The following is a 25,719-nucleotide window of genomic DNA, read 5'->3' on the forward strand; positions in this document are numbered from 1 at the left end:
CATCTGCCAAAACACAGTTTGCTTTCCCGTGAGTGAATTCTGAGAGGACAGGAACTGAATTCTCTTCACCCTGAGCCTCTAGTAAAGACCACGGTCACTTTAGCCCCTCAGCTCTTCCCTCCCGCCCAATAACTCCTTCACCCAGCAGTGAAATTCCTCATGAAAGAAACTTGTTTCCCAACTTACTTCCCAGCTAGCCCAAAGCTTACTGGACCCACTCAAAGGCTGCATTAACTCATGCCCATGCCGCGCGGCACGGCAGGGAAGCACAGTGCTCTGAGAAGTTTTGTCTACACAGCAGCCAGCGTGTCAGGGAACAGGCAGATGGCTGGCCGGATGCCCCCTGTGTGGCTCTGTGTGTGGGAACCACTGCTGGGTCTGGAGCTGGAACTGGCAGAGGCATCACTTCCCTGAGGACGAGGGGGAGGAAGGCATAGCACTGACTTCGGCAGGGTCCTCCCCAGCAGCATCCATCTGTTTCAGAAGGAGGAGCCCAGGACGCAGCAGTGGCCGGACACTCACCCGAGCCATGTTACAGATGCGGAATATCCTGTGGATGATGTCTTCATCGATGTCTGCCGAGACGAACTCCACCTGGATGGGCCCGTAGCACCCCGACGTCTTCTCAGGCCAGTACTGCATGCAGAGCTGAGGCAAGGAGAGGGCTCACAGAAAGAGGCCAAGGACATGGATTGGGGCAGGGTGTCGGTTTCACTTATCCCCGAGCCTGCGGGACATGCTGGCTAGAAAGGTAGAGTACTGTGTAGGAAATCAGGTTCAGCTTTCCCACTGGGCAACAGCCACCATTTTTTTTGGGGGGGGTTGGGGGGCCAGGTTTGAAAAGTCAGAGCTCTGAACACAGAAACACTGGGCTTAAACATCTTTGCTGTGCTGATTTCAAACCATCTGTTAGGCTTGCTGGGCCTCGGTTTTCCCCATCTGTAAAATGGGGAGGATATAGGCTACCTTGACACGCTGCTGTCAGGATTAGAACACTGAGGGAAGAGCAGCTACAACTTCTCTCCATTCTAGGAAAACCTTCAGAGCGTTCATTTCATCATCAGATCATGAGTAGATTTAAATATATATGTAGGTTTTGACATCAGACAGGCTTGGGTCCAAGTCCAGTCTCTGCTGCTTACTAGCTGTGTGACACAGTTTTCCTGTATGTAAAATGGGGCTAATTATGCTTACCTCGCACCAAGAGCTAATGTAACGTGGTACTGTGGTGCTGAGGGAGCTTGGCTGCTGTTTTTCCTTTTGGGGGGAATTGGAAATTAGAACCTGCAGCAGGGAGCAAAGAGCAGTTGTTGCTTCTCACCCCAAGATGACGCTTCTCAGCAGAGGTTGCTTTGTCACCCAGGGGAAAATGTCCATCTAATGAGTAGAGGTCAGGATGCCACTAAATACCCTCTAGTGTCTGTGATGGTGTTCTGGAGAGGAATCTGGCCCCAAGTCTCATAGTGCAGAGACTGAGAGAGTCTGGTCTAAGATCCTAAATTGTCTCTTAAGTCTGTAGTGTCATCAAGAGTAAGAGACAGACACTTGATGCCCCTGTCTCTGTTGACTCACTGGATGACTTTAGTTCAGGAAAGAATGTTAAGGTTGGTGGCAGGGGATGTGGCTCAGAGAAAGGCAAAGCCTGATCCCTCAAATCCTGGTTGAGATGCCTATAGCAACTCCCAGGTGTGATCAGAGATGGACACTGTCCAGGGCACAGAGGAGAGCTAAGGTTGGGCTGCAGGCTTGCGGGGACCACCCCAGCATGGACGAAGAGGCCATGTTTTAGAAAGCCTTTTCATCTGAGGACTGCCCAGAAGATGTAGCTGAGACTCAAAGATGCATTAAAGGTTTGGAGATGCAGGAGTCTCAGTGGGGTCTGCCTCGGCTGAGCTTGCAGATGAGGAGCTAAATGGACAGAGGGAACCCACAGCAACCCCAGCAATCTGGTGGTCTCCTCACAGCCACCACGGAGGCAGGCATTTCCTGAAAGTGATCAGTGTTTCTTTTGCTAACAGCCAACTCACCCTGGGCATCACATGCAAAACCTTGTTTGATTCTGTCCTTCCTCCAGAACTAGAGCCAGCATGAATGAGTGGGGGGGGGGTGGGGGGAGAGGAGAAGAACATGTCTCCCAGCTGTGGGGCCCAGACTCCAGTTTAGGAATACCCTTTGTTCACGCACACCATGGCCCACTAGCCAAACCCGGCCAGCTGTCTGAATCTGTAAAGGAAGTTCAGGTATATTCTCCATTTACATATTTTCTATGGTTTCTTTCAAGCTCTAATGGTAGATTTAACCACAGAGCCTGCAAAACCTAAAGTATTTCCTGTTTCTGCAGAGAACATTGGCAACCCTTGTCCTGTAGGGTTGCTTTCAGGATAAAGAGAAAACACGTGGGAAGAAAGCCCTTAGCAGGGTGCCAGCACCCACCACATTCCAGTGATTCATGTCATTCTCGAACCTTGCAGTGTTCAACAAAAATAACAGTAATGATCATAGCTAATGTACAGATTTGAAGAAGTCTTCCTCTTATCACCTGTCTTAAATGGCAAAGGTAAGCAAGATTAAGTTTCATGATGCAATGGTGCCTGGCTTTCCTGGCGTCCCCACTGGCTGCTAATTAATAATACTGAGAAAGGGTGCGTGTGTGTAGGTGGAAAGTGCTGGACACAGTGGCCTTTGTGGCTGGACAGTCATCTGCTGGGCTGTACAGTAATGACAAATCCACAGCTTGAACTTCATTTCTCTTTGCCATTGGCTCTTATGCCCTCAACCTTCACAGTAACGAGGGACCGGTACAGATAAGTCTGTGGCTGGCCGGAGAAATCAGAATTAATCAGAACTGCCAATTTAAAAAAAAATAATTGCCTTTATTACCTGCTTTGAATTGTGCCTTGCCAGAGGTTGGCTGTGATCCTGACATGAGCTCCATGGGTCTGAAGTGTCAAGGAAAGTCTATTATCTCCAATATTCTCAGTCTGGAGAGAATGTGGGATGATTTGTCTCTTTTAATAAGATTTCCAGACCAATTTCTCAAACTAATAGATTCTACTCTGCCTCAAACAAGACTCCTATATTTTGGGACACATCTCTGCATTTGATTTTCCAGGTCACTCTCCATCTTGCCCAGAGGCCTGGGGAAGGTTGCAGGGTCCTTCTGATGCTGCATCAGAGCTGGCCTTTCACTCGAGTTCCCTAATCTGTGAGTCCACATCAGCAGTGGCGTGGGTGATGCTCAGCTGGGTGATGGGTGGGCAGATGTGGTGTCTAAGCTGTCAGAGATCATCAGGGTCTCCCCAAGCCTGGGATGCTGCACCTAACCTAGCTGTGGGAGATGGGAGTGGGAATGGGGGAAGCCAGTGTGCTGTTCCTGGGGGCCTTTGGGGGGGCGGGGAAATGATCCTCATCAGTAAGAAGTGTCCTCTAAGGTTCAGCTCAAGACCGTCCTGTGTCCAAGTGCTGGGGTTGTGCCTCAGTGGGTACCACCATTTGGGCCTGTGAATGCAGTTAGCAGAAGGTTAATGGGGCTCCTGGCTGAAGCACCCTGGGTTCAAATCCCAGCCCTGTCACTCTCTAGCTGAGTGACTCGGCCAAACCTTTAGCTTCTCCAGGTTAAGTGATGAATGGCTGTGAACCTGAATGTGCCTACTTAGCACAAGGATCTGTAACTAGTGAGCACTCAATAAATGGCAGCTGTAATTATTAGGTGGTGTGGGAGAGGGCCACGCAAAACAAGATGGCTAAAGTAAAGGGTCTTTTCCTTCCCACTTAGCAGCCTGTATGAAAATTTCTCTTTAGGATAGTCAAAGGACTGCCCCTGTGAAAATTCCTGACCAGCCAGCCTGATGGAGCAGCGGGGACAGATGGTATCTGGGATAGGTTCTGGGAACTGTTCTGCATGTCAAAGGGGAGAGGCCTGTGGGTGGTTCTGGAGAGGCACCCAGGGATGGAAGAGGAAAAACCACCGAAAGGGCTGAAGGTGAGTCAGGGTGTCATCTGACTGCCCCCGCTCCTAACCATTAAGTAAATTTATAACAACATAGACAATGCTCAGTGTGCATGGCTTTCTTGTAGACGTCAGCAAGAAGCTGAGTTTTGCTCCCTTGATGACTTAAGAGTGGAGCTGAGACCAGACCATGAGCACATAAGCATCAACAGTTTATAGGACAGCGACTCAGACGGTGGTGTAGAAAGACCCCGAACTCCTCTCCTCTCCCGAGCACACCAAAATCACAACTATGTGCAGACCCACCGCCACCAGGGAAACAGACTGGGACCTACCGGAAGGACCTTCAACTACAGGCACAGAGAAGGACTCCTAATGAAAAGAGGCAGAATGGGTGAACTTGGGGTATAATCAAATCCCATACCCACAAACTGGAGGATAATTATACTGTAGAGGTTCTCTCACTGGAGTGGGTTCTGAGCCCCATGTTGGACTCCCCAGCCTGAGGGTCTGGGAAGACAATCCCCCAGAGCATTTGTCTTTGAAGGCCAGTGGGGCTTGATTCTGGGAGTCCCACAGGACTAGAGACCTCTCTCTTAAAGGGTCCACACACAATCTCACATACACTGGGTTGCAAGGCCAAAGCGGGGCGGCAGCTTTGGCTCACTCTGGGGACACAGACACCGGTGGCAGCCATCCTGGGAAGCATTCTGCTGTGTGAACACTGCTGCTGCCATCCTGGCTCATCAGCCCCACTCAAAAGCCTGCAGATGCCAGTGCGCCTCAGGCCAGACAACTGAATAGGTGAGGACACAGACCCATCCCTTTTTCTGCAGGAAGCCCAAATTAGCTTCTAGACCAGCCTCACCCACAAGGGGACAAACACCAGATACAAGAAAACTATGATCCCACAGCCTGTGGGCCCTGGCCCTACCCACTAGCAGGCCAATACAAGCTTTGGGGTACCCAGAACCCTACACCCAACTGTGTCAGGAACTGTGCCCTCCCTCTCCCCCCCCCCCAAACTTGAAAGAAGCCTGGGCATCCCTGGGCTCTGCAGCCAGGAACTGGCTCTGCCAATGGGTAGGTAACAGCCTGAGAATTTTCAAGACCCTGACTCCAGCCACCAGTGAGCCAGCACTAGCCCAGAAGACCCCCTAGGGTTCTGTCGCCTCATGACTAAATAGGCTAACCAGCAGCTAGTGAGGACAGTTTAAGAGACCTCTGGGACAACACAGAGTGCACTAATATTCGCATTATAGGGATCCTAGGAGGAGAAAAAATTTGAAGAAAATATTTGAGAAAATATTTATTTGAAGATACAATAGCTAAACACTTCCCTAACCTTGGAAAGGAAACAATTACTCAAGTCTAGGAAGAGCAGAGCCCCATGCAGCACTAACCCAAAAAGGAGCACATCAAGACACACCAATTCAAATGATAAAAAGAGAATGCTAAACGTGGCAAGGGGGAAACAACAGAAAGGAAATTCCTATGAGGCTGTCAGCTGACTTTTCTGTGGAAACTCTGCTGGCCACAAGCGAGTGGCATGATACATTTAAAGCGATAAAGGGAAAAACCTGCAGCCAAGAATACTTTACCCAGCAAGGTTCTCATTCAGATTTGATGGAGAACGCAAAAACTTTACAGATAGCCAAAACCTAGAAGAGATCAGCGTTATCAAACCAGCTTTACAACAAATGTTAAAGAATCTCTAGGAGGAAAAAAAAAAGGCCACAGCAAGAAACAAGAACATTACAAAATGCAAAAGCTCACCAGTAAAGGCAAACATGTATAAAGGTAGGCAATCAGCGCCACACAAAGCTATTAGGGAGGATAAAAGGAGTAAAACCATCTATATCCATAATAAGCAGTAAAAAGATATACAAAGCAATATAAAATATATCAAAAACAGTAGTCATGAGGGGAGGAGAGTACAAATGTAGGGTTTTAAAGGTGCATTTGAAATCAAGGGATCGTCAACTTAAAATAATCACATATAGACTACTATACAAAAAGCTCATAGTAACCACAAACCAAAAATCTATACACACAAAAAAGAAAAAAGAATCCATAAGGGGGTTAAAAAAAACCTATAAAAACAAATCCAAAATAATTAAAAAGGCAATAAAAACATACATATTGATAAGTACCTTAAATGTAAATGCACTAAATGCTCTAACCAAAAGACATAGACTAAAGGGATACAAAACAAGACTCCTATACATACTGCCTACAAGAGACTCCCTTCCGATCTAGAGAGACATACAGACTAAAAGTGAGGGGATGGAGAGTGGTATTCTATGCCAATGGAAATCAAAAGAAATCCAGAGTAGCAATACTTACATCAGACAAAATACTTTGAAGACCGTTACAATATACAAAGAAGGGCACAGCATAATGATCAAGGGGTCAAGCCAAGAAGAATACACAACAGTTGTAAATATGCACCCAACACAGAAGCATCTAAGTATAACATAAATATGAACAGACACAAAAGGAGAAATTGACAGGAACACAATAGTTGTGGGGGACTTTAACATTCCCGTCAATGGGCAGATGATACAGATAGAAGATCAATAAGGAAACACAGTCCTTAAATGACACCTTAGAGCAAATACATTTAATTAACACACAGAGAGTATTCCATCCAAAGCAGCACAACATCCATTATATTCAAGTGCCTGGGGAATGGTCTGCATTGCAGGCAGATTCTTTACCAGCTGCGCCACAAGGGAAGCCCAGGATAGAACTCCAGGATAGAGCACGTGCTAGACCACAAACAAACTCAAGAACTTTAAGAAAGTTGAAATCATATCAAGTGTCTGTTCCTACCACAACACTGTGTGAGACTAGAAATCAACGACAAGAAAAACTGCAAAAAACAGAAGCACGTGGAGGCTAACTAATATGCTACCCAAGAACCAATGGATCACCGAAGAAATCAAAGAGGAAATAAAAAATATCTAGAGAAAAATGAAAAGAAGACAATCTAAAACATACGGGACACAGGAAAAAGCAACACTAAGAGTGGTTTATAGTGATACAAACTTAGCTGAGGAAACACAAAAAATCTTAGATAAACAACCTAACCTTACACCTAAAGAAACTAGGGAAAGAAGAACAAACCCCCAAAATTATCAATAGGAGAATTAAAGAAATCATAAGGATCAGAGCAGAAATAGAGACTTAAATTTTCAATGAAATTAAAGCTGGGTTTTTTTTTTGAAAAGATAAAACTGGTAAAAGTTGAGCCAGACTCATCAAGAAAAAAAGGGAGATGGCCCAAATCAAAATCAGAAATGAAAAAAGTTACAACTGACACCACAGAAATACAAAGGATCAAAAAAAATTACTATGAACAATAACATGCCAATAAAATGTACAACCTAGAAGAAATGGCCAAATTATTAGGTACAATCTCCCAAGACCAAGCTAGGGAGAAACAGAAAATATGAGCAGACCAGTTACCAGTAATGAAATTGAGTCAGTGATTATAAAATGCCCAACAAACAAAATTCCAGGACCAGATGGCTTCACAGTTGACTTTTACCAAACATTTAGAGAAGAGTTAATATCTGTCCTTCTGAAACGATTCGAAAAAACTGCAGAGGAAGGAAAACTTCTGAACTCATTCTATAAGGGTAGCATCATCTTGATACCAAAACCAGACAAAGATATCACAGAAGACAAAAAACACTCAGGTCAATATCATTGATTAAATATATATGCAAAAATCCTCAACAAAATACTAGTAAAGCAAATCCAACGATACATTAAAGGGATCATACACCCTGATTAAGTGGGATTTATCTCAGGGATGGAAGGATGTTTTTTGATATCTGCAAGTCAATCCGTGTGATACACCACGTAAACAACCGAGGAGGAAAAACCACATGATCATCTCAATAGATGCAGAAAAAGCTTATGATGAAACCCAACACCCCCACTTATGATAAAAACCCTCCAATAAGTAGGGATAGAAGGAACATACCTCAACATAATAGAGGCCGTATAGGACAAACCCACAGCTAACATCACACTCAGCAGTGAAAACCTGAAAACGTTTCCTCTAAGGTGAGGAACAAGACGACGCCCACTCTTTCCACACTTATTCAACACAGTACTGGAAATCGTAGCCATGGCAATCAAGAGAAGAAAAAGACAATCAGAACTGGAAAAGGAAGAAGTAAAACTTGTCACTGTTTGCAGATGACTGTGTGGTATATCACCTACACGTGGAATCCAGAAAATACAACAAGCCGGTGAGTGTAACGAAAAGAAGTCTCAGACATACAGAACCAATTACTGGTCACCAACGGGTGGGGGAGTGGGAGGGACCGAGTACTGGGTGTAAGACAGGCACAAGGACGGATTATGGGGAATCCAGCCAGCATTTTGTAATAACTGTAAATGGAAAGTAACCTTTAAAATTCTGTAAGTTGATCTGTACCGTTGTTTTCTGGATTCCATGTATACATGATATAATACGGTATTTGTCTCTCGCTGGACTTACTTCACTCAGTGTGACCGTCTCTAGGTCCGTCCATGCTACTGCGAATGGCGTTATTTCATTCTTTTTGATGGCTGAGTAATAACAGAAATAGAGTCACAAACGTAGAAAACAACGTATTTTACGAAGGGGGAAAGGGCAGGAGGGGTAAATTGGGAGACTGACATTATATACACTACTATATATAAAATAGTAACTAATGAGTGCCTACTCTATAGCACACGGAACTCTACTCAGTACTCTGTAATGACCGCTATGGAAAAAGAATGTAAAGCAGCGTGGATATGTGTGTCTGTATAAGCAACTCGCTTTCGCTGCACAGCAGAAACTAAGACAACATTGTAAATCAACTATACTCCAATAAAATTAATTAAAATAGTTCACCCAAAAAGTTACATAAAAAACTTAAATTTACAAAAGAAACAAACGGTTATAGAAACTTGGGGAGAAGAGTTTATGGTTTCTTCAGGCCCTGGAAATAGGGGTTTCAAAGAAGCCCACTTGCTTCTTTAGACCCACAAGGACCCAGCTGACCTGGGATCACACACAGAAACACTTTGGTATTCTTTTCCTTAGATGGGAGACTTTAAGTGGCTATGTCTCCACGGTAGAGTCCAGTTCTTTAGCCCAGCCGTCTTCCTACCTTGATCCCAGGGCTTGCCTCTCTTCCTTACCCATCCCTCTGGGAGGGGTGGTGCTGTCTGCCCATAGGAAGGGCCTCACCACTGCAAATGCACTCGGGTGGGCTGATGACCACACCTGGGGGGTCAGGGAGGGACGCTGGTGCAGCAGCTGCTGCTGATTTTGAAATGGCTGTGCTTCTGGAAAAGCAGAGGGACTTTTGCTATTTATTGTCAGAACAAGTTAAACCAAGCGAAAGTCATGAAGCCTGTGTGGACAGTCCTGGAACAGCTGCCATGCATTATTCCACCTAGTAACTTCCACTGCTGCTTGGGCCACGGAAAGATGTCCTACGGGGGTGCGTGTTCACACGTGAAATCTAACGAACATGAAGGTCGCCTCTCAGTTAGACATCATTTTCTTGCTGATGGAATCAGAAAGCTTGTTAGTCGCTGAAATAAACACGTTCTGATGATTTAAATCTGGCAATATGGGCCTATTTTTGGAATAAACAATCCTCAAGTGTATTTCTGTGCACCTCAGTTATGACTTTCATTAATTAATAAGTACTTTGATAAAATGGAAAAGCCAAGTAATACAGAAGTAATACAGATTGCAGAAATGAAAGCCTGTGTTATCAAGGTCCTTGTGATCCATAGGAGGGAATCAATCCCAGGCCACCTAAAGGTGAAATGAATTACTAGTGTTTTTAAGAGAAAAGTGTTACCTAAATTGGTTTTGAAATTCAGATCAGTAATGATGAAACTTCCTAAAATAAATTCCACAAAGAGGTCAAAACATCTTATTGGGTTTACTACTGTGGCCAGTAAGGAAGACAGACTGTTAGGGTTGAGGAGGATGTGAGGGTGGGGTGGCAGGGGGCGCAGAGAGAAAAGCACATGCGCCCCCCTCCTCCGTCCACCTCTCCATTCACAAGATAAATACTGCAACTCCATGTAGTAGGTGGAAACTCACTCTTATGATGGGTGCATCAGAGCTTGTTTCCGGGAAGGAACCAGGGAGTTTAGGAAAATATCTACAGAGGAAGGTAGGGTGGGTGGAAGGCAAAGGTTCAGGGGCGGTTTCAGAAAGAGATAACAAAGAGATGGCTGGATTCCTCAGCTTAATAAGGGAACGGCTTTGGGGGGAGGAGGGGTGGAAGATCTGGAGGAGGGGGAGAGAAGGTAGAGGGAGGAAAAAAGTGGTTGGGGCAACAGGGTGGGGGGAAGACATGCTGCTGGCCGCCCAGCGTGAGGAGCAAGGTGGGGTTTAAGAATGAGGATGTGTCAAACCTCCCTGCTGGTCCAGTGGCTGAGAATCCGCCTGCCGATGCAGGGGACATGGGTTCGATCCTGGGTCTGGGAAAATTCCACATACCTTGGGGCAACTAAGCCCATGTGCCTGAGAGCAGTGCTCCACGACAAGAGAAGCCACTCTGATGAGAAGCCCACGCGCCGCAACTAGAGGGAGCCCGCACAGCCACAAACTACAACACAAACGGAAGGGATGAGGATGTGCGGTGTTCAGCCTTCAGCCACGGGCCCTGCTGGGACGTGAGCCCCACGCTGCCGCCAGTAGAGTCTGAGCTGGATCTCAGAAGTGGACATGAACGCAGAACCCCCTTGGAGTCCCCAGGAATCTTGGGGGTGCACAGTGGGCTTTCCCACACAATGGGGAAGAGGAAACAAAGCCCATTTGATGTAAACCTTCAAAGACAGTGGATTTGGCTGCCATGTATACGAGTTTCACAGGTGGTAACATTGAGACTTCGACAAGTTGACTGGCTTAAGGTGACATTGGCAAGGCTAGAACTTGAACTCAGGTCTCTTGACCCCCGACTCCTTATTCTTCTGTTCCAGTGGGTTTAGAGACAGAGATATGGCCCCTTGCAAAGGTCAGACCTGGGACTTGCAGAGACACAGACTTGGGGGTTGTGTGTATTTTGGTGGCATGCCAGGCTGTGTTTTTACAAGCTGAGATAAAAATGGGGCTAGAAGTACTTGCTATTTGCCTTCCAGGCACAATGACAGGAAAAGACATCTCTGAAACATCAGCCCCGCTTTTTTCCTGGGAGGATGACAAGCTTGCCTCTCTCACTTCTAGAAGCTCGGTGGGAATGCATGTCCTCGGCGCCCACCCCCTCACCTTTGCACCTGGATTTGCATCACATGAGGTCTCAGACTTCCCCCGGTAGGAGTTCAGAACTGGGCGATGCAGCTCTTACACAAGCTGGGGCTCTTGCTTGCTTTAAACTGAGACACATTCCTTCCTGCTCCGTATACCCAGGTACCAGCAAGTGGTGCTTATCAGATCCCGGGGCCCTGGAAGCCCTATTGTTTAGATGGTGGTGAAAGTCTTCACCATCCCTGGCAGGGGGCCCTGGGCCTGGGTTGGGGCGGCTGTGGGACTCTGGACAAAGCCTGCCTGGGCCGCAGCTTCCTGACCTGCAAAATGAGAGGAAGGGGGCCTGGTCAGATCAGTGGATTCCACAGTGATGGCTGTGAAGTTGGCAGGAACAGCCAACGAGCTATCTCCAAGGTCTTCAAAAGCCAAAGGGGGTCATACCATTGTCCTCGTGGAGGACACCAAGACTCTGGTTTTAGAGTCATTGAGACCCTTTTGATGGTGGAAAAGATACAGGAAGATGAACAAATTATTAATTAGTAAATATAGTTTGGAAAATAAAGGCTTACAGAGTGGCAGGTCTTTGGAGGGAAGATAGGAAATATTGTAAGGTGTTTATAAAATCTCTAAGATTTCAGTGAGGTAAAGTGTACTCCCTAGAATAAATGACAAGTAAATACTGAGAGGCTCAGGGGATCCTCAAGCACAGCCAATATAATAAATGAGCAGAATATTCAAGCATGCCAAACCCTATGAGTTTGAGCAAATTCTGGGAGCTAGTAAAGGACAGGGAAGCCTGGCGTGCTGCAGTCCACAGGGTCGCAGAGTCGGACACGGCTTAGTGACTGAACAACAAGAAGAGCCCCAGCACTTACTCTATGGAAACAAGAGAAGGAGCTGGGTCCCGTTGACCCCACACCTGACTCCGGGCTGATGGGGGGCGTGCTGGTCATCCCCTGCTGGTCCCTCCAGTGCTCCCCACAGCACTTGGGGGCAGTGGGACACGCTGCCTGGACCTGGCTCTCCCATCCCTTTTGCCTCCAGCTCAGCTTCTCCCTGTGGCTTGAGGGTCCTGGTGTCATGGTTTCAGCTGAAGATGTCTCCAACATGTCTGATGCCCAAGGGAGTCTGGGAGGCAGACACTCCTTCACCAGACCAGCAGCTCCATGGGTATTGCGGGTTTTTTGGTGCCTGTTTTGTGCACTGCTGTGTCTAGGTTGGTGTTCAGCACGTGGAAGGTTTACCATAAATGCACGCTGACGAGGGCCTGATTGAATGTGGCCCAGAAAGCCTGCTCCTGGACCTTTAAGAGACCCCCCTCTGGCTCTGCAAGCCTCCTGCTGCTGGAGGGATGGTCATCTGCCTTCTCCTTGGCTCTCCCCACCCTGCTCCTGATGGACCCTGACTCAGACATGGATTTCTCCAGCTCAAACTGCTTTCCAAGTCCTGTACCCCAGGCTGATTCTGGATTTCCCCAGGATCTCAGTCTCATACTCTGTGCAGGCTCTGACCCTCACACCTCCAGGTCCAAATTTCCATTTTCAGTTTTGCTGTCTGTCTGAGCTTCCCAGGGCAGCTGTCTGAATGACCACACATGTAGTAGCTTAGAGCCACACAAATTTCTTAACTGGGGGTTAGACGTCTGAAGTGAGTCTCGCAGGGTTACAGTCAAGGTGTCAGCTGAGCTGTCTGTGTTCCCTCTGGCGTCCCCAGGGGAGAGGCCAGTCCTCATCTCCAGTCTTAGCAGCTGTCAGCATCCCTCCACTTGTGGCCCCATCACTCCAATTCCTGCTCCCATCATCACGATCTGTTCCTGACTCTCATCCTCTTGCCTCCTGAAAGACCCTAACAGCAGACCCACACGGATAACCCAGGACAGTCCACGTATTTCAGGATCCTTAACTTCACATCTGCAAAGTCCTGCTTACCACGGAAGATAACAAGTTCACACATTTAGGGATTTGGATGTGGACACCTTCGGGGGGGCAACAGTCTGCCTGCCACATGGACCCTGCCCACAGCGGGGCACTGAGGATTTCCTGAGCCTTCTGAACCACATGGTGGGTGCGGCCTGGCCATGAAGAGGGCATCTCTCTGGTGTCTGCTCCCCACGGACTCTGGTCTAACTGTAGAGCCCACAAAGATGGAAGAGATCTTGTCAATGTACTGGGTATGACTGAAGAGGTTCTGCCTGACCTGCCCATCAGAAACCACAGCATCATTCGCTACATGTTGTGGTTAAGATACTACCAGACTAATTTGACCACAGCCCTTTGGAGTCCCAAAGAGCTTTTAAAAAGAAAAAAAACCTCTAAGGTCAATGAAGTTGCTTTGGGAGTCTTTATCTTAAGCCCCCACTGCTCATCATTATCTTTGAATAGCAGCCACTATGGAGAATGGAAAGACACCTGTGGCTGGGGGTGGCTGGCTGAATGCCTTGGTATAGGATTCTGAGCGGAAGCAGACAGATTTGACCAGTGGTGCAAGAAAATAAAGCACTCGGGAATCTCATCCTCTGCGCTACCTTATTTTGCTACAAATTACAGAGAGTCAGCAACACATGGTCTCCAGTCAAACCTCAAGATGTGGCACTGATCCTCTTGGGAGCGATCTAACAATGCTCGGGACCCGTGGCAGACCTGTCCTTGTTGCAGGACTGGCCAGAGCCACCATGGGCTGCCTCGACATGGGCACGCTGGCGACAAACGTGGATGCCACTTCAAAGCACCGCCCCTCCAGGTGCTGAGGGTGGCTTTTCTGACGCTCACGCTGTGTCATTGTTTATTTTCGCAAGGCGCCCAGCTGTTGTGGTGATGATATTTATATCAATAAGTGCTCCATTCATCTGCTGATTTCAGGGGAAGCTTGCCAGCTGCATATGGCAGCCAACCTCAGGGCACTTCTGAGCCTGATGTCTGTGCATTTAGAGACTCGGCTCTCAAAGCCTGCACCAACAGCTGGGGCTGAAAGATCTTCATTCACTTGAGAGCCGCCCTTGAACAAGGGGGTCCTAGAGCCAGTGGCCTCGCCCCTCTTGTTCTCTTAAATATCCCTAAGTGAGGTGCTTTGAAACTCCTCCTCTGTGCCTGGCCTCTGGTTTTGCAAAAAGAAGTGTTGGAAGAAGGGCTCTGCTTCCCTCATGCTTTCATGGGTTCATGTGTCACTTTTTTAGGCAAAGGGATAGGGTGGTGATGCCTTCTGACTCTGGAACTCTGCAGGGGTCTTTGTTCTATGGCAGTCTGTCATATTTCATGCTTATTTCAGATCCAGACCTTCCATTGTTTGGGTCCTAAACTGTGGCGTCATCCTTGCTTCCCCTCTCTCTTTCTCTCACATTCCCTATTCAATCCAGCAGGATATTTTGTTGGGCTTACGTTCAGGATATACCCAGAATCCACTCCGCTGCTACCACCCAGGCTCAAGCCAGCATCACCTCTCCCCTGGAGGACTGCAGGGGCCTCCTGTCCTCTGCTTCCACTCTTAGCAGCCACCCTCCCCCTTTCTGGCAACTTTCACCACAGTAGTCACAGGGAAGCTGTGTTAAAAAGTCAAATTACTTTTTCAAGTCCCTCCTCCACGCAGGACCTGTTGATGGCTTCCCATTTCTCTCAGAGTAAACATACAAATCCTTCCTGTGGTCCCAGCCCGCCAAGGCCCCCAGGACCTGGCCCTGCTGTGTCTCTGTTGCCGGCTGCTGCGCTGCCCCAGGCGCAGTGGCCTCATCTGCCCCTCCATCGTACACCCCTGGTGTGGGTCGTCCCCCTGCTTGGGGTGCTCTTCCCTGAGATGGGCACGGGGGTGCATTCTTGTACCTCCTCGAGCTCTGTGCTCAGCTGTGACCTCCTCAATGCAGCCCACCTTCATCACACAATTACAGGTGTGGCCCGTGCCCCAGACCAGCCTCATCCCTGCCCTCTGATCTTTCTTTTTCCACACACTTGTTACCTTTAACATATAATTAAGGCCGTTACAGAGTGCTTGCTATTTATTCCCCTGCTTTAGAATACAAGTTGCACAAGAGATGGGCATTTTCTGTTTTGCTTTCTCTGTCATGTTAATCCAAGCACTGAGAATAGCTTCTGGCAAATAGCAGCTCCTCGACAGATGTGGACGGAACGAATGGATGCTGTCCTGAAGGAACGACTCCTACATGCACACCCCAAGTTGTGCTCAACTCTGTCCCCTCCTACAGTTGACCCTTGAGCAACACGGGTCTAAACGGCACAGGTCCATTTTTATGCAGTTTTTTTTTCAACAGTAAATAATATGGTGCTACAGGATCTACAGTCCATAGGGTCCCAGAGTCAGACCCGACTGAGCACACACAGAAAGGATACACAGTTGGTTGAATCCACGGGATGCGGAATAGCGGATATGGAGGAACCTCGGATACAGAGTAACCATGGATTTGGAGTAACCGTGAAGATGGAGGAGCTGCATCACAGAGGAACCCTGTTCTTGGAGGACTGACTATAAATTGTAAGTGAATTTTTGACTGCATGGATGATTGACACCCCTAACTTCTGAGCTGTTCAAGTTGTAATCAGCTTCCCTCCGGGTCTCCCCAAGCTTCCTGCTGCCTCTCCCACCCTCCCCAGCTTCCCCATCTTGGCCAGTCTCATCCAAGAGGCTTGAGGCCCACGCTAGAACCCCCGTCACCACCATGACTTCTCATGGCTCTCTCTCACCAACAGCTCCCCAGACCTGTAGACCTCAACCCTGGAAACCTCTCCACATCCAACCCTAATTCTCCTGCCTCCTCCCAGCCACTTCCTCAGTTCAGGTCAACCCCTGCATCTTCTGCACATTTACAACCATCCCCTCCTCAGTCTCCTGGTCTCCAGGTTTTCCCCAGGTCCTGTTTTCTAACAAGAAGTTCTGCCTCCACCCCATGCCTGGTTAAACTCTGCAGTGTCTCTCCTCCCTGCACAGCAAGGACTTTCCACTTGTGCTCCAAGGCATACCAGGGGCTCCACAAAAGCGCCAGCGTGGCCAACGTTCCTGATTGGGCATCAGGAAGCCCAAAGACTGGTGTGGGTGGAGCTCCAGACCCCACCCCTGCTTCACTGGGTCGTACCTGTTTCTAAGGTTGGGCGTGCATGAAAACTTCCATTCTCAGAAAGGATGCTATTGCTTATGGAGTAATAGTCTGATGTTTACCATGCTGCAGGCCAAGACCCCCACCGCAAGGGCAGCCTTCTGCAAGCTGGCCTGGCTCTATTTTTCAGCATCACCACCCTCGTCTCCTCCTGACATACCCCCCTGCCCTGCTACGCTGCCCCCGAAGCCGTCCTGCAGACAGGTGGACACGGTGACCCCACCAGGCCTTTGCCCTTGCCGTCCCGCCGCTAGGAACACCCTTTCCTGGCGACTTCATCCCCCACACGCCGGATCTCTGCTGCCTTCTTCAAGGCCAAAGTCACCTTCCTTCTGAAGTCTTCCCTCACCCTCTGGGCAGAATTAATTGCTCCTTGTTCCCGGCCAGCAAGGCACTAGGCGGCTGACCTCTATTAGATTGCTGCCACACGAGGTGGGGACAGTTTGCTCATCTGTCTCTGCAGCGGGACTGTGAGCTCCTGGAGGGCTGAGACCATAGCACAGGCCCATTTTTTCCCTCTCCCCACACCAGGCCTGCCCAAGGCGAGTGCTCATAGGGAGCCCTCTGAGTTACTCTGGGCTCTTTTGAGACAAGAGTAAGGGGATGGGATTGCTTTTGAAAACCCTCAAAGGCCATCACCGCCTCCACCCAGAAATGGCTGCCCTGCCATTGGGGTGTGAGCCCCAGAAGCTGCCCCACAACCCGTGCCTGACGTCCCAAGTACAGATATGTGCTGGAGGCACACTGTGCTCGCAGCTGACACACGCAGGGGAGCTAAGACATGGAGGCTGCTGGGACACAAGGCTCACCCAGGACAAAGCCAGGCCTCGGTGGGGTGATCGGGGTAAAGGGTCCATGGTTCAGGCCCCAGGCTCTGTGAGGCCGCATCAGAGAGCAGGGGAGTGGTTGAGTGCGGCCAGGAGTCAGCTAGTCTGCAGCCCTGGAGGTGCTCAGAGCTGGGGGAGGGGGTAGCTTTCTCTGCGTGCTCTACGTGATTTGGAGCAAGGCTCTAACCAGCGCCGGGGAGGGTGGAGCAACAGAGTCTGGTCCTGGGAAGCTTGGGGGCTGGATAAAGCCCATAGGCAGGGGGAGTCACTGCTGGAAATGGGGGGCCTGGCAGGGGATCCCCCTGCATCTACCAGAAGTTGAGCAGACTGGCTTGGTGCTCCCTGCCAGACAGTGCCCACTGGAGGGGCACCTGGGTTGGGCAGAGGCAGCAGAGGGCTGTCCCTCCAATCCTTGGGCGCGGCTGCCCTAACACACCTGAGCACCCAGGGCCAGGCCGGGCCAGGCGTTCTCTTACCTGGGCAGTATCCAGCTCATTCAGCATCACCACAGAGGAGCAGTTATAATCGAACACCAGCCTCCAGAAGTCTGCCACGGTGTTGGGGAGAGGGTGTTGTGTGACCACGAAGGCGGCAGGCTGCTTGTGGCTCTGAAAAGAACGACACAGGCCTTGTGAAATATACACCCTTCAGCAATGTTCTGACAAGAAGGTGGCCCAGGAGGCTGCCAGAGGCCCCTGAGTCTGCCAGAGAGATGACACAAAGCCCTCGCCTGTTCTTATCTCTGGGTGCCCTGGTGGCAAAGGGGACCTTCTCGTAATGAACTCATTCTCTTCCCAACTCAGACATTTCATTGGCAAGGTGTCACTTGGGAGGGGGATTTTCCAAATAAATTATTTATGTCTTGGAGCTCAGCAAAGAATCAACATTACAATATGAAAGATCCTGGATGCATATTTGCTCTGCTGGCCAAGACACTTCCTGGGATAAAAGGGATATTTTGTGCCCCTGTGCCCACAGTGCTGGAGGGGACCGTGGCTCAGTCCAGAGAGCCTCCTGAAGGGGCTTATTGTTCAAGAGGCTCACTTCTGCCCAAGGCTTGAATGAGGGCTGAGGTGGCCTGGCAGAAGGTGGGCATGGTGTTCTGTGAGCCAATGGGGCGGTGAAAGTGCCCAGGTTTTAGAATCAGGCAGACCAGGTTCAAACCCAGCTTTGCCAGTTGCACATTATAAACCACCCATTCATACATTTATCCGGCCAGCCATTCATTCATTCACGCGCATTTAGAGAGTGACTTTTTAAAATCAGTGCTGTGCACTGGCAAGCTATTAGATCGCTCCAGATCTCAGGTTCTTCAACTGGAAGATGGGATTCATAACTCAGAGGCATGACTGTGGTGCAGGCTGAACAGATATGCAGATGAAAAGAGCAGCAATGAGCCAGCTATGAGCCGCCGGTGGGCGGGAACATCCCTCACTCGGTTCTCCATCCTTGGCTTCAGTTTCGAGGCCAACACAATGGATGCCCAGTACAGGTCCAGAAACAACTGAATAAACGGTCCTGGGTTACAGCTAGGGAACCGAGGCCCAGAGAAAACGGACTGGGTGAGTCTGGACTACATCTGAAGCGTTACCTGGGTGCTAGTCATTGCAGTATCTGTAAGAAGGTGTCTGAAAAGATTGGGGAGTGTCTCTGCTTGGTTAATGGTTTGTAGAATCTGAGAAGTAACCCACATTCTCAGCAAGCTATCTTGAACCATGGTCTGTGCCTGTTTTCTGTGGAGTTACAAACCACCAGGAGGATGGTGAGGGAAAGAGTTTGCACACTGCAACCAGGAAAAAATCTCTGGCAAAAACCTCTGCTACATAGGACACTTAGAGCATTTTCTATTGTTCTGTCGTCTTCTGGGAGCAAAGAAATGCCTTGAAGCTGTGGATGCCACAGACGCACTGTGGGGTCTTGTCCCCAAGGGCCTTCTCCTATCAGTGGGTCTAGGAGAACTGAATCTAGGAGAAATGAATACGGAGTTTCCCCCAAAGCCAGGCTCCAGCTGCAGACAGCTGGTCTGCAGACATTTCGAGACATGAGAAAGAATCTAGGCTTTGAGAGTCGAAAGTCTTGGGGTTCAGACCCCTGGCTCCACCCTTTCTGAGCCAGCTGACCTGCAGAGAGTCATGGAAATTCTCCAACCTTCACTACCTCTTCTGGAAAAACGGGGACAATCATACCCAGATACAGGACGAGACAGTCTACATCCAGGGTCTGACGTGCTGCCCAACACTCAGTGAATGCTGGTTTTCTTTCCTTTCTCCCTGTCTCTGTGATAAACGCTCTATTAGGCCAGCACGCCTGACAAAGCCTTATCTGAAAATATGTTCGAGATCCGTGCTCCTGCCGGGTTTCGGGGATCAGCCAGCAATCCATTTCATGGATAACATCATCCTTTACCAGGGGAAACATTAAAAATTAACCCAGAGGACTTCATATTTTTCTGCTAGGAGCAAAGCTGCCATGGTTACCAGATAATGCACAGACTGTGCTGGAATACAGATAAGGACTTTTTTTTTTCCTGTAAGAAAGGCAAAGACCCCAGTGATGGCTCACAAGAGAAATGCCCTGTGGGCAAAGAGAATACAATCAGCATCAGAGCCTGGCAGAAGGCATTTGACTCTGGGCGGCATCTAACCTCCTAAGCAGAGGCCAGGAGCGTGCTTGATCCTTGGAAGAGGAAGGCAGGGAGGGGGAGTTGGGACAAGTGGGAGACAAAGCTGGGAAGAGCTCAGAAGTGTGGGTGCACCCCAGACCCCATCTCTCACCACATATACACACACATCTGCACACGCGCATGCACGCACAGACACACACACACACATATAACTGATCTCAGAAGACTCCAAGCTAAAGCCAGAGGTCTTCCCTCCACATACATCTGTTTTATCTGATCAAGAAAGCAAGACTCCTTGCTTCTGGACCCAGAGCCATGTTTCCATGGAGGACTTGGGCACCCTATGGGCACAGGCCAGGGAAGGCCCCCCAGAGCTGAGATAGGCACTGACTTCTAGTCATCCCTCTGCTTCCAACACTTAGGATGCTTGGGGAGAAAGTTCCAGAGAATCAGGGGGTCAGAGAGTTGGTTGGCCTTGACCTCAGGAGAAAGTACCCCATGTTCCTTCCTGTTCTAAGTAAGATGGAGGTTCATGTGGGCTGGATGGACTTGATTTCAGGCATAGATGGGGAGAAGGGCCTGGAAGGCTTATGTTGTTCTTGGTCTGCAATCTTGGGAGGCGAGATGTCTGTGTCTTTCTGGATCAAGCAAACTGAGGGGAGGCTCAAGGAATAAATTCTAAAATGTAAGATAGGAGTCCTAGGTTCTGGCTTTGTGACTAGTGCTCTGGGAGTCTTTGAGCAAGTTTCTCTCTCTCTGGCCTCAATTTCCTTTGCTGGAAAGTGTGTGGACAAGACCAGATGATACACGCTTCCTTCCTGCTACAAACATCTGTACACCCAGAACTGGAGGGGTGACAGCCGGAAGTAGCTGGAGGACCCCAGAGAGGTGTGCTCGAGTCAGGAGCACGGACCCTCTTGGGCGGGAACACGACCCCTCATCCCAAACCAGGCCTTCTGGGACTTGACGCTGAGAAAGCAGGAGGCAGGGCCGCTATGTTGCTTGGACTGAACTTCAGGCTGACACTCAGCTTGTAGGTAGCAGGAAGGGGGACTGGTCAGGTCTGTAGCCTCACTGTAATGTCATGGGACTCACTTTAAGCTTTTGATCTATTCTTTCCAGGATCTTTATAAATACAAAGCAATTAAAAGCACAGTGCTTAGATACAGGTTTGTACCAGAGCCTTCAGGGGGAGAAATGTTTTTGGGACCAACGAGATCAGAGGGAGAGGCTGACTGGAGTCGGGGCGGGGAGTAGAGGGGGAGTCAGGGCCCATCCTCCCAGGCTGCAGTGGCCTCCCCCTCGGGAAGAAGCTTTTCCCGGGAATGCAGCCAGGAGCTATCCCCGGCAGGGCTCAGCTTACGTCCATCAGTGCGGCGTTGATGTAGTTGCTGGATTCTCCATCCACCGAGATGAGGAAGGGCAGACAGCGGTCCAGAGGCAGGACGTCCATGCTCCGATTCTTATCATGGTTCCGGGGCAGCAGTCCGATGCTGCAGTCCTCGGGCCGGACGCGAGGAGTCACGATGTTGAGGGTCTGAGGGGTGCAGAGGCAGATCGGCAGGCGTGGCGTAGACAGTCTCCCTTGAACAAACTCAGCCTGACCTCCCTCCATCAATCCTCCAAGCCTGCCCTCCAGACCCTTTCCCAGAACTGTTCTCGTCCGTGGTGACGCTGTCATCTCCTGCTGGCTGATCCGGACCCTGGGGCTGAGAGCCTCTGCCAGGGTCTGGGGGACGCCTCTGCAGGGCCAAAATTACAGGGATGGCATACCCTCGTGGGAGCTCAGACCCAGTCTCTGAACACCTGCCCATCATTTGACCTAAGTTACTCCTCTCAGCCATCCTGCGTGAAACAGAGGTCACAAGGCGGGGCATGGGGGTAGGGAATCCCGTAATGACTTTTAAGCCGCACTTGAAGTGTCACAGACTGAGGGGAGGGATTTTGCCAGCATGCCCCTAAGACAGAATGTGTGAGAATGGAAGGATGCTTAGATGAGTTGCCCAGGATGGGTGAGGGACCCCCTGGGAGAGAGCTCCAGCATGTGTACAAAATTTCAGGGCTTGTGTTTGGCAGAGTAAGTCCAGCAAGTGTGGGACCAGAACTGAACAGCCCCAACCAACAGACTAGATGCTCTGTGAACATCGGGGCTCTGAGTGCTCCCCTGTTCCCCCCTCAGTGCTCAGTCTCTACTTGGAATCAACCGAGTCTACCTGTTGGAAGTAGCACTAGACACTGGCCTGGCTGGGGTGTCTGCCCACGGAACCAGGGACCCGCGTTGGCCCCTTTAGTCCTGAAGTGTCCCTGTTCCCCCTGCCTGTTCTCAGCTCCTGTTGCCCAGACACGACCCTGACACTGACCTCAGGACAATGGGCTGGGCTCTGGTTTTGCCTCACTCAGTGATTCAAGTCCAGGCCTCCAGACCGAAGCTGCCACCATCCTGGGCTCCAAGGGGCATCTGCTCTGCCTGAGCTGTGCCCTCAGGTGATGCTTTGCAAAGTCTGATGTGCATCTGAGTCACCTGGAGGCATGTTAAATCACAGACTCTCGTTTGGTTGGGCCGGATGGGACCCAAGATTCTGCGTCTCTAACAAGCTCCCAGGTGAAGCTGATGCCACTCGTCTCGAGACTCCACTTTTGAATTGTGAGGATCGAGGACATGTTCCAATTGTACAGAAACATTGAGACAACCTGAGTCCTTCCAGGGATGAAAGAGCATGAAATTCACACCTGTGTGTCTCCACCCACAACCTGGACTAGAACTAAGTAAGACCTTAGTTCCAGAACACAGTGTTTTTTAATTAAAAAAAAAAAGATAACTGTGGCTTTGTAATAGAGCCTGAAGTCAGGTAGGTTGATTCCTCTAGTTCCATTCTTCTTTCTCAAGATAGCTTTGGCTATTCGAGGTTTTTTGTATTTCCATACAAATTGTGAAATTATTTGTTCTAGCTCTGTGAAGAATACCGTTGGTAGTTTGATAGGGATTGCATTGAATCTATAAATTGTTTTGGGTAGTATACTCATTTTCACTATATTGATTCTTCCAATCCATGAACATGGTATATTTCTCCATCTATTAGTGTCCTCTTTGATTTCTTTCACCAGTGTTTTATAGTTTTCTATATATAGGTCTTTAGTTTCTTTAGGTAGATATATTCCTAAGTATTTTATTCTTTCTGTTGCTGGCACAAAGACAGAAATATTGATCAATGGAACAAAACAGAAAGCCCAGAGATAAATCCACACACATATGGACACATTATCTTTGACAAAGGAGGCAAGAATATACAATGGATTAAAGACAATCTCTTTAACAAGTGGTGCTGGGAAAACTGGTCAACCACTTGTAAAAGAATGAAACTAGAACACTTTCTAACACCTTACACAAAAATAAACTCAAAATGGATTAAAGATCTCAACGTAAGACCAGAAACTATAAAACTCCTAGAGGAGAACACAGGCAAAACACTCTCTGACATACATCACAGCAGGATCCTCTATGACCCCCCTCCCAGAATATTGGAAATAAAAGCAAAAATAAACAAATGGGACCTAATTAAACTTAAAAGCTTCTGCACAACAAAGGAAACTATTAGCAAGGTGAAATGGCAGCCTTCAGAATGGGAGAAAATAATAGCAAATGAAGCAACTGACAAACAACTAATCTCAAAAATATACAAGCAACTCCTATAGCTCAACTCCAGAAAAATAAATGACCCAATCAAAAAATGGGCCAAAGAACTAAATAGACATTTCTCCAAAGAAGACATACAGATGGCTAACAAACACATGAAAAGATGCTCAAAATCACTCATTATCAGAGAAATGCAAATCAAAACCACTATGAGGTACCATTTCACACCAGTCAGAATGGCTGCAATCCAAAAGTCTATAAGGAATAAATGCTGGAGAGGGTGTGGAGAAAAGGGAACCCTCTTACACTGTTGGTGGGAATGCAAACTAGTACAGCCACTATGGAGAACAGTGTGGAGATTCCTTAAAAAACTGGAAATAGAACTGCCTTATGATCCAGCAATCCCACTGCTGGGCATACACACTGAGGAAACCAGAAGGGAAAGAGACACGTGTACCCCAATGTTCAACGCAGCACTGTTTATAATAGCCAGGGCATGGAAGCAACCTAGATGCCCATCAGTAGATGAATGGATAAGAGCTGTGGTACATATACACAATGGAGTATTACTCAGCCATTAAAAAGAATACATTTGAATCAGTTCTAGTGAGATGGATGAAACTGGAACCTATTATACAGAGTGAAGTAAGCCAGAAAGAAAAACACCAATACAGTATACTAACGCATATATATGGAATTTAGAAAGATGGTAACAATAACCCTGTGTACGAGATAGCAAAAGAGACACTGATGTATAGATCAGTCTTATGGACTCTGTGGGAGAGGGAGAGGGTGGGGAGATTTGGGAGAATGGCATTGAAACATGTATAATATCATGTATGAAATGAGTCGCCAGTCCAGGTTCAATGCAGGAAACTGGATGCTTGGGCTGGTGCACTGGGACGACCCAGAGGGAGGGTATGGGGAGGGAGGAGGGAGGAGGGTTCAGGATGGGGAACACAGGTATACCTGTGGCAGATTCATTTCGATATTTGGCAAAACTAATACAATATTGTAAAGTTTAAAAATAAAATAAAATTAAAAAAAAAAATTAAAAAAAAGAAAGAAAACAATAACCAGGTGTCAGCAGTCACTGAGTGACCAGCCAGGGAGTAGTTGCTCATGGCTGTACATTTTCTGTTCTGAAATTCCTTCTCAGCTGCAGACACGGGAAGGATACAGACACAGCCATTCCTGTAAGGAAAGTCCCGGGACTGTGCTCAGTGGCACTGAAGCTGGCTGGGTCACGGAGCCTGGGATGTGCTCATACCTGAAATTCGTCTTTGATCTGGCTGGAGTTGGTCTGGGGGTCCAGCCTGCTGATGTTGTAGTAGAGGGAGCGGAACTCGCACACCGGGATGGCCGTGTTGCCACAGAGACATGCTTCCAGGATGGCGTCGTGCACGAACACATACTGTTCCTGCCAGGTGGAGCGGGCAGAGTCAGGGTACTGGGGGAGAAGCGGGGCCTGGAGCTTGCTGTCCATAGTCCACCCTGTGCCTCTCAAGGGTGGGCGTGATTCACTGGGGTGCTCCAGAATCACTGTTTTCTACCCTACGACCTAAAGGGCCAAGTAGCTGTGTTTCTTGGTAGCTCTCTGAGCTCTGCTGAGTTTTGCTCCCTGTGTAAGAGTGCCTGTGTAAAATTAGAAACTTCTGGAAAGGGGCTAATTGTGTCCAGCCCGTGGCCCACCCTTTCACCTCTCCCTGTTGAAGGCCACTCACTGCAAATCCTCCAAGGTTCATGCCGAGGGCCTTTATTTCTGGCCCTGGAGGGCACGCCTGGGCTGTGCGTGCAGGGCAAGCCAGCAGACCTGAACAGTTCCTGCCCTGGGAAGGAGGCCTCAAGCAATGCCAGGTGGAGACTTGGGGGTGAACGCCTGCATTCCCTGTCTCTTGGGTGGGAGACCTGAAGAGCTGCTCCTCACCATCTCAGAGTTCCCCCGGCACGACTGGGCTCCAGCTGTCCACAGGGTCAAACAGCTTGTAAAATACTTCTGCAATGTTAACGAGCCCGTCTTTCACTTCCTCACTCGCTGACCCGGGAGCCTTGGGATCAGCCCCCAGCTAAACCACTGGCGCTCCACTTTTGGCCTCAGGCTCTGCTCGGGAAGCGCAGGTCACCCCCCTCTGCCAGCCCAGCTCTTTGCACCTGCTCCAATCCTCCTGGACACCATCCCCCTTCTCTACGCCTTCAAGGTCTCATTCCCTCAGGAGAGTCTGCTCCAAGCCCACCAGGCAGAAGCTGGTGCTTTTACTTCCAGGCCCCTAACAAACATTTGTTGAGTGACTCTTCTGTAGGACTCGGCCCATCTCTTCATATGAAATGTT

General features: G+C 48.9%; 1 protein-coding gene across 12 annotated transcripts in view; it reads right to left on the bottom strand.

The window, feature by feature from the left end:
• PTPRT (protein tyrosine phosphatase receptor type T) overlaps positions 1–25,719 on the bottom strand; it is a 1,149,770-nt gene that overhangs the window by 10,549 nt on the left and 1,113,502 nt on the right. For all 12 annotated transcript variants that reach the window (XM_070801694.1, XM_070801706.1, XM_070801700.1 and 9 more), the window contains 4 exons: positions 24,660–24,809; positions 21,119–21,292; positions 17,609–17,740; positions 523–648 (listed from right to left, as the gene is read on the bottom strand). In XM_070801694.1, coding sequence (XP_070657795.1) covers positions 523–648; positions 17,609–17,740; positions 21,119–21,292; positions 24,660–24,809 — 582 coding nt within the window. The remainder of the gene's footprint in view (positions 1–522; positions 649–17,608; positions 17,741–21,118; positions 21,293–24,659; positions 24,810–25,719) is intronic.

Source organism: Bos indicus, chromosome 13 (genome assembly GCF_029378745.1).
Source record: "Bos indicus isolate NIAB-ARS_2022 breed Sahiwal x Tharparkar chromosome 13, NIAB-ARS_B.indTharparkar_mat_pri_1.0, whole genome shotgun sequence".
Lineage (NCBI taxonomy): Eukaryota > Metazoa > Chordata > Mammalia > Artiodactyla > Bovidae > Bos > Bos indicus.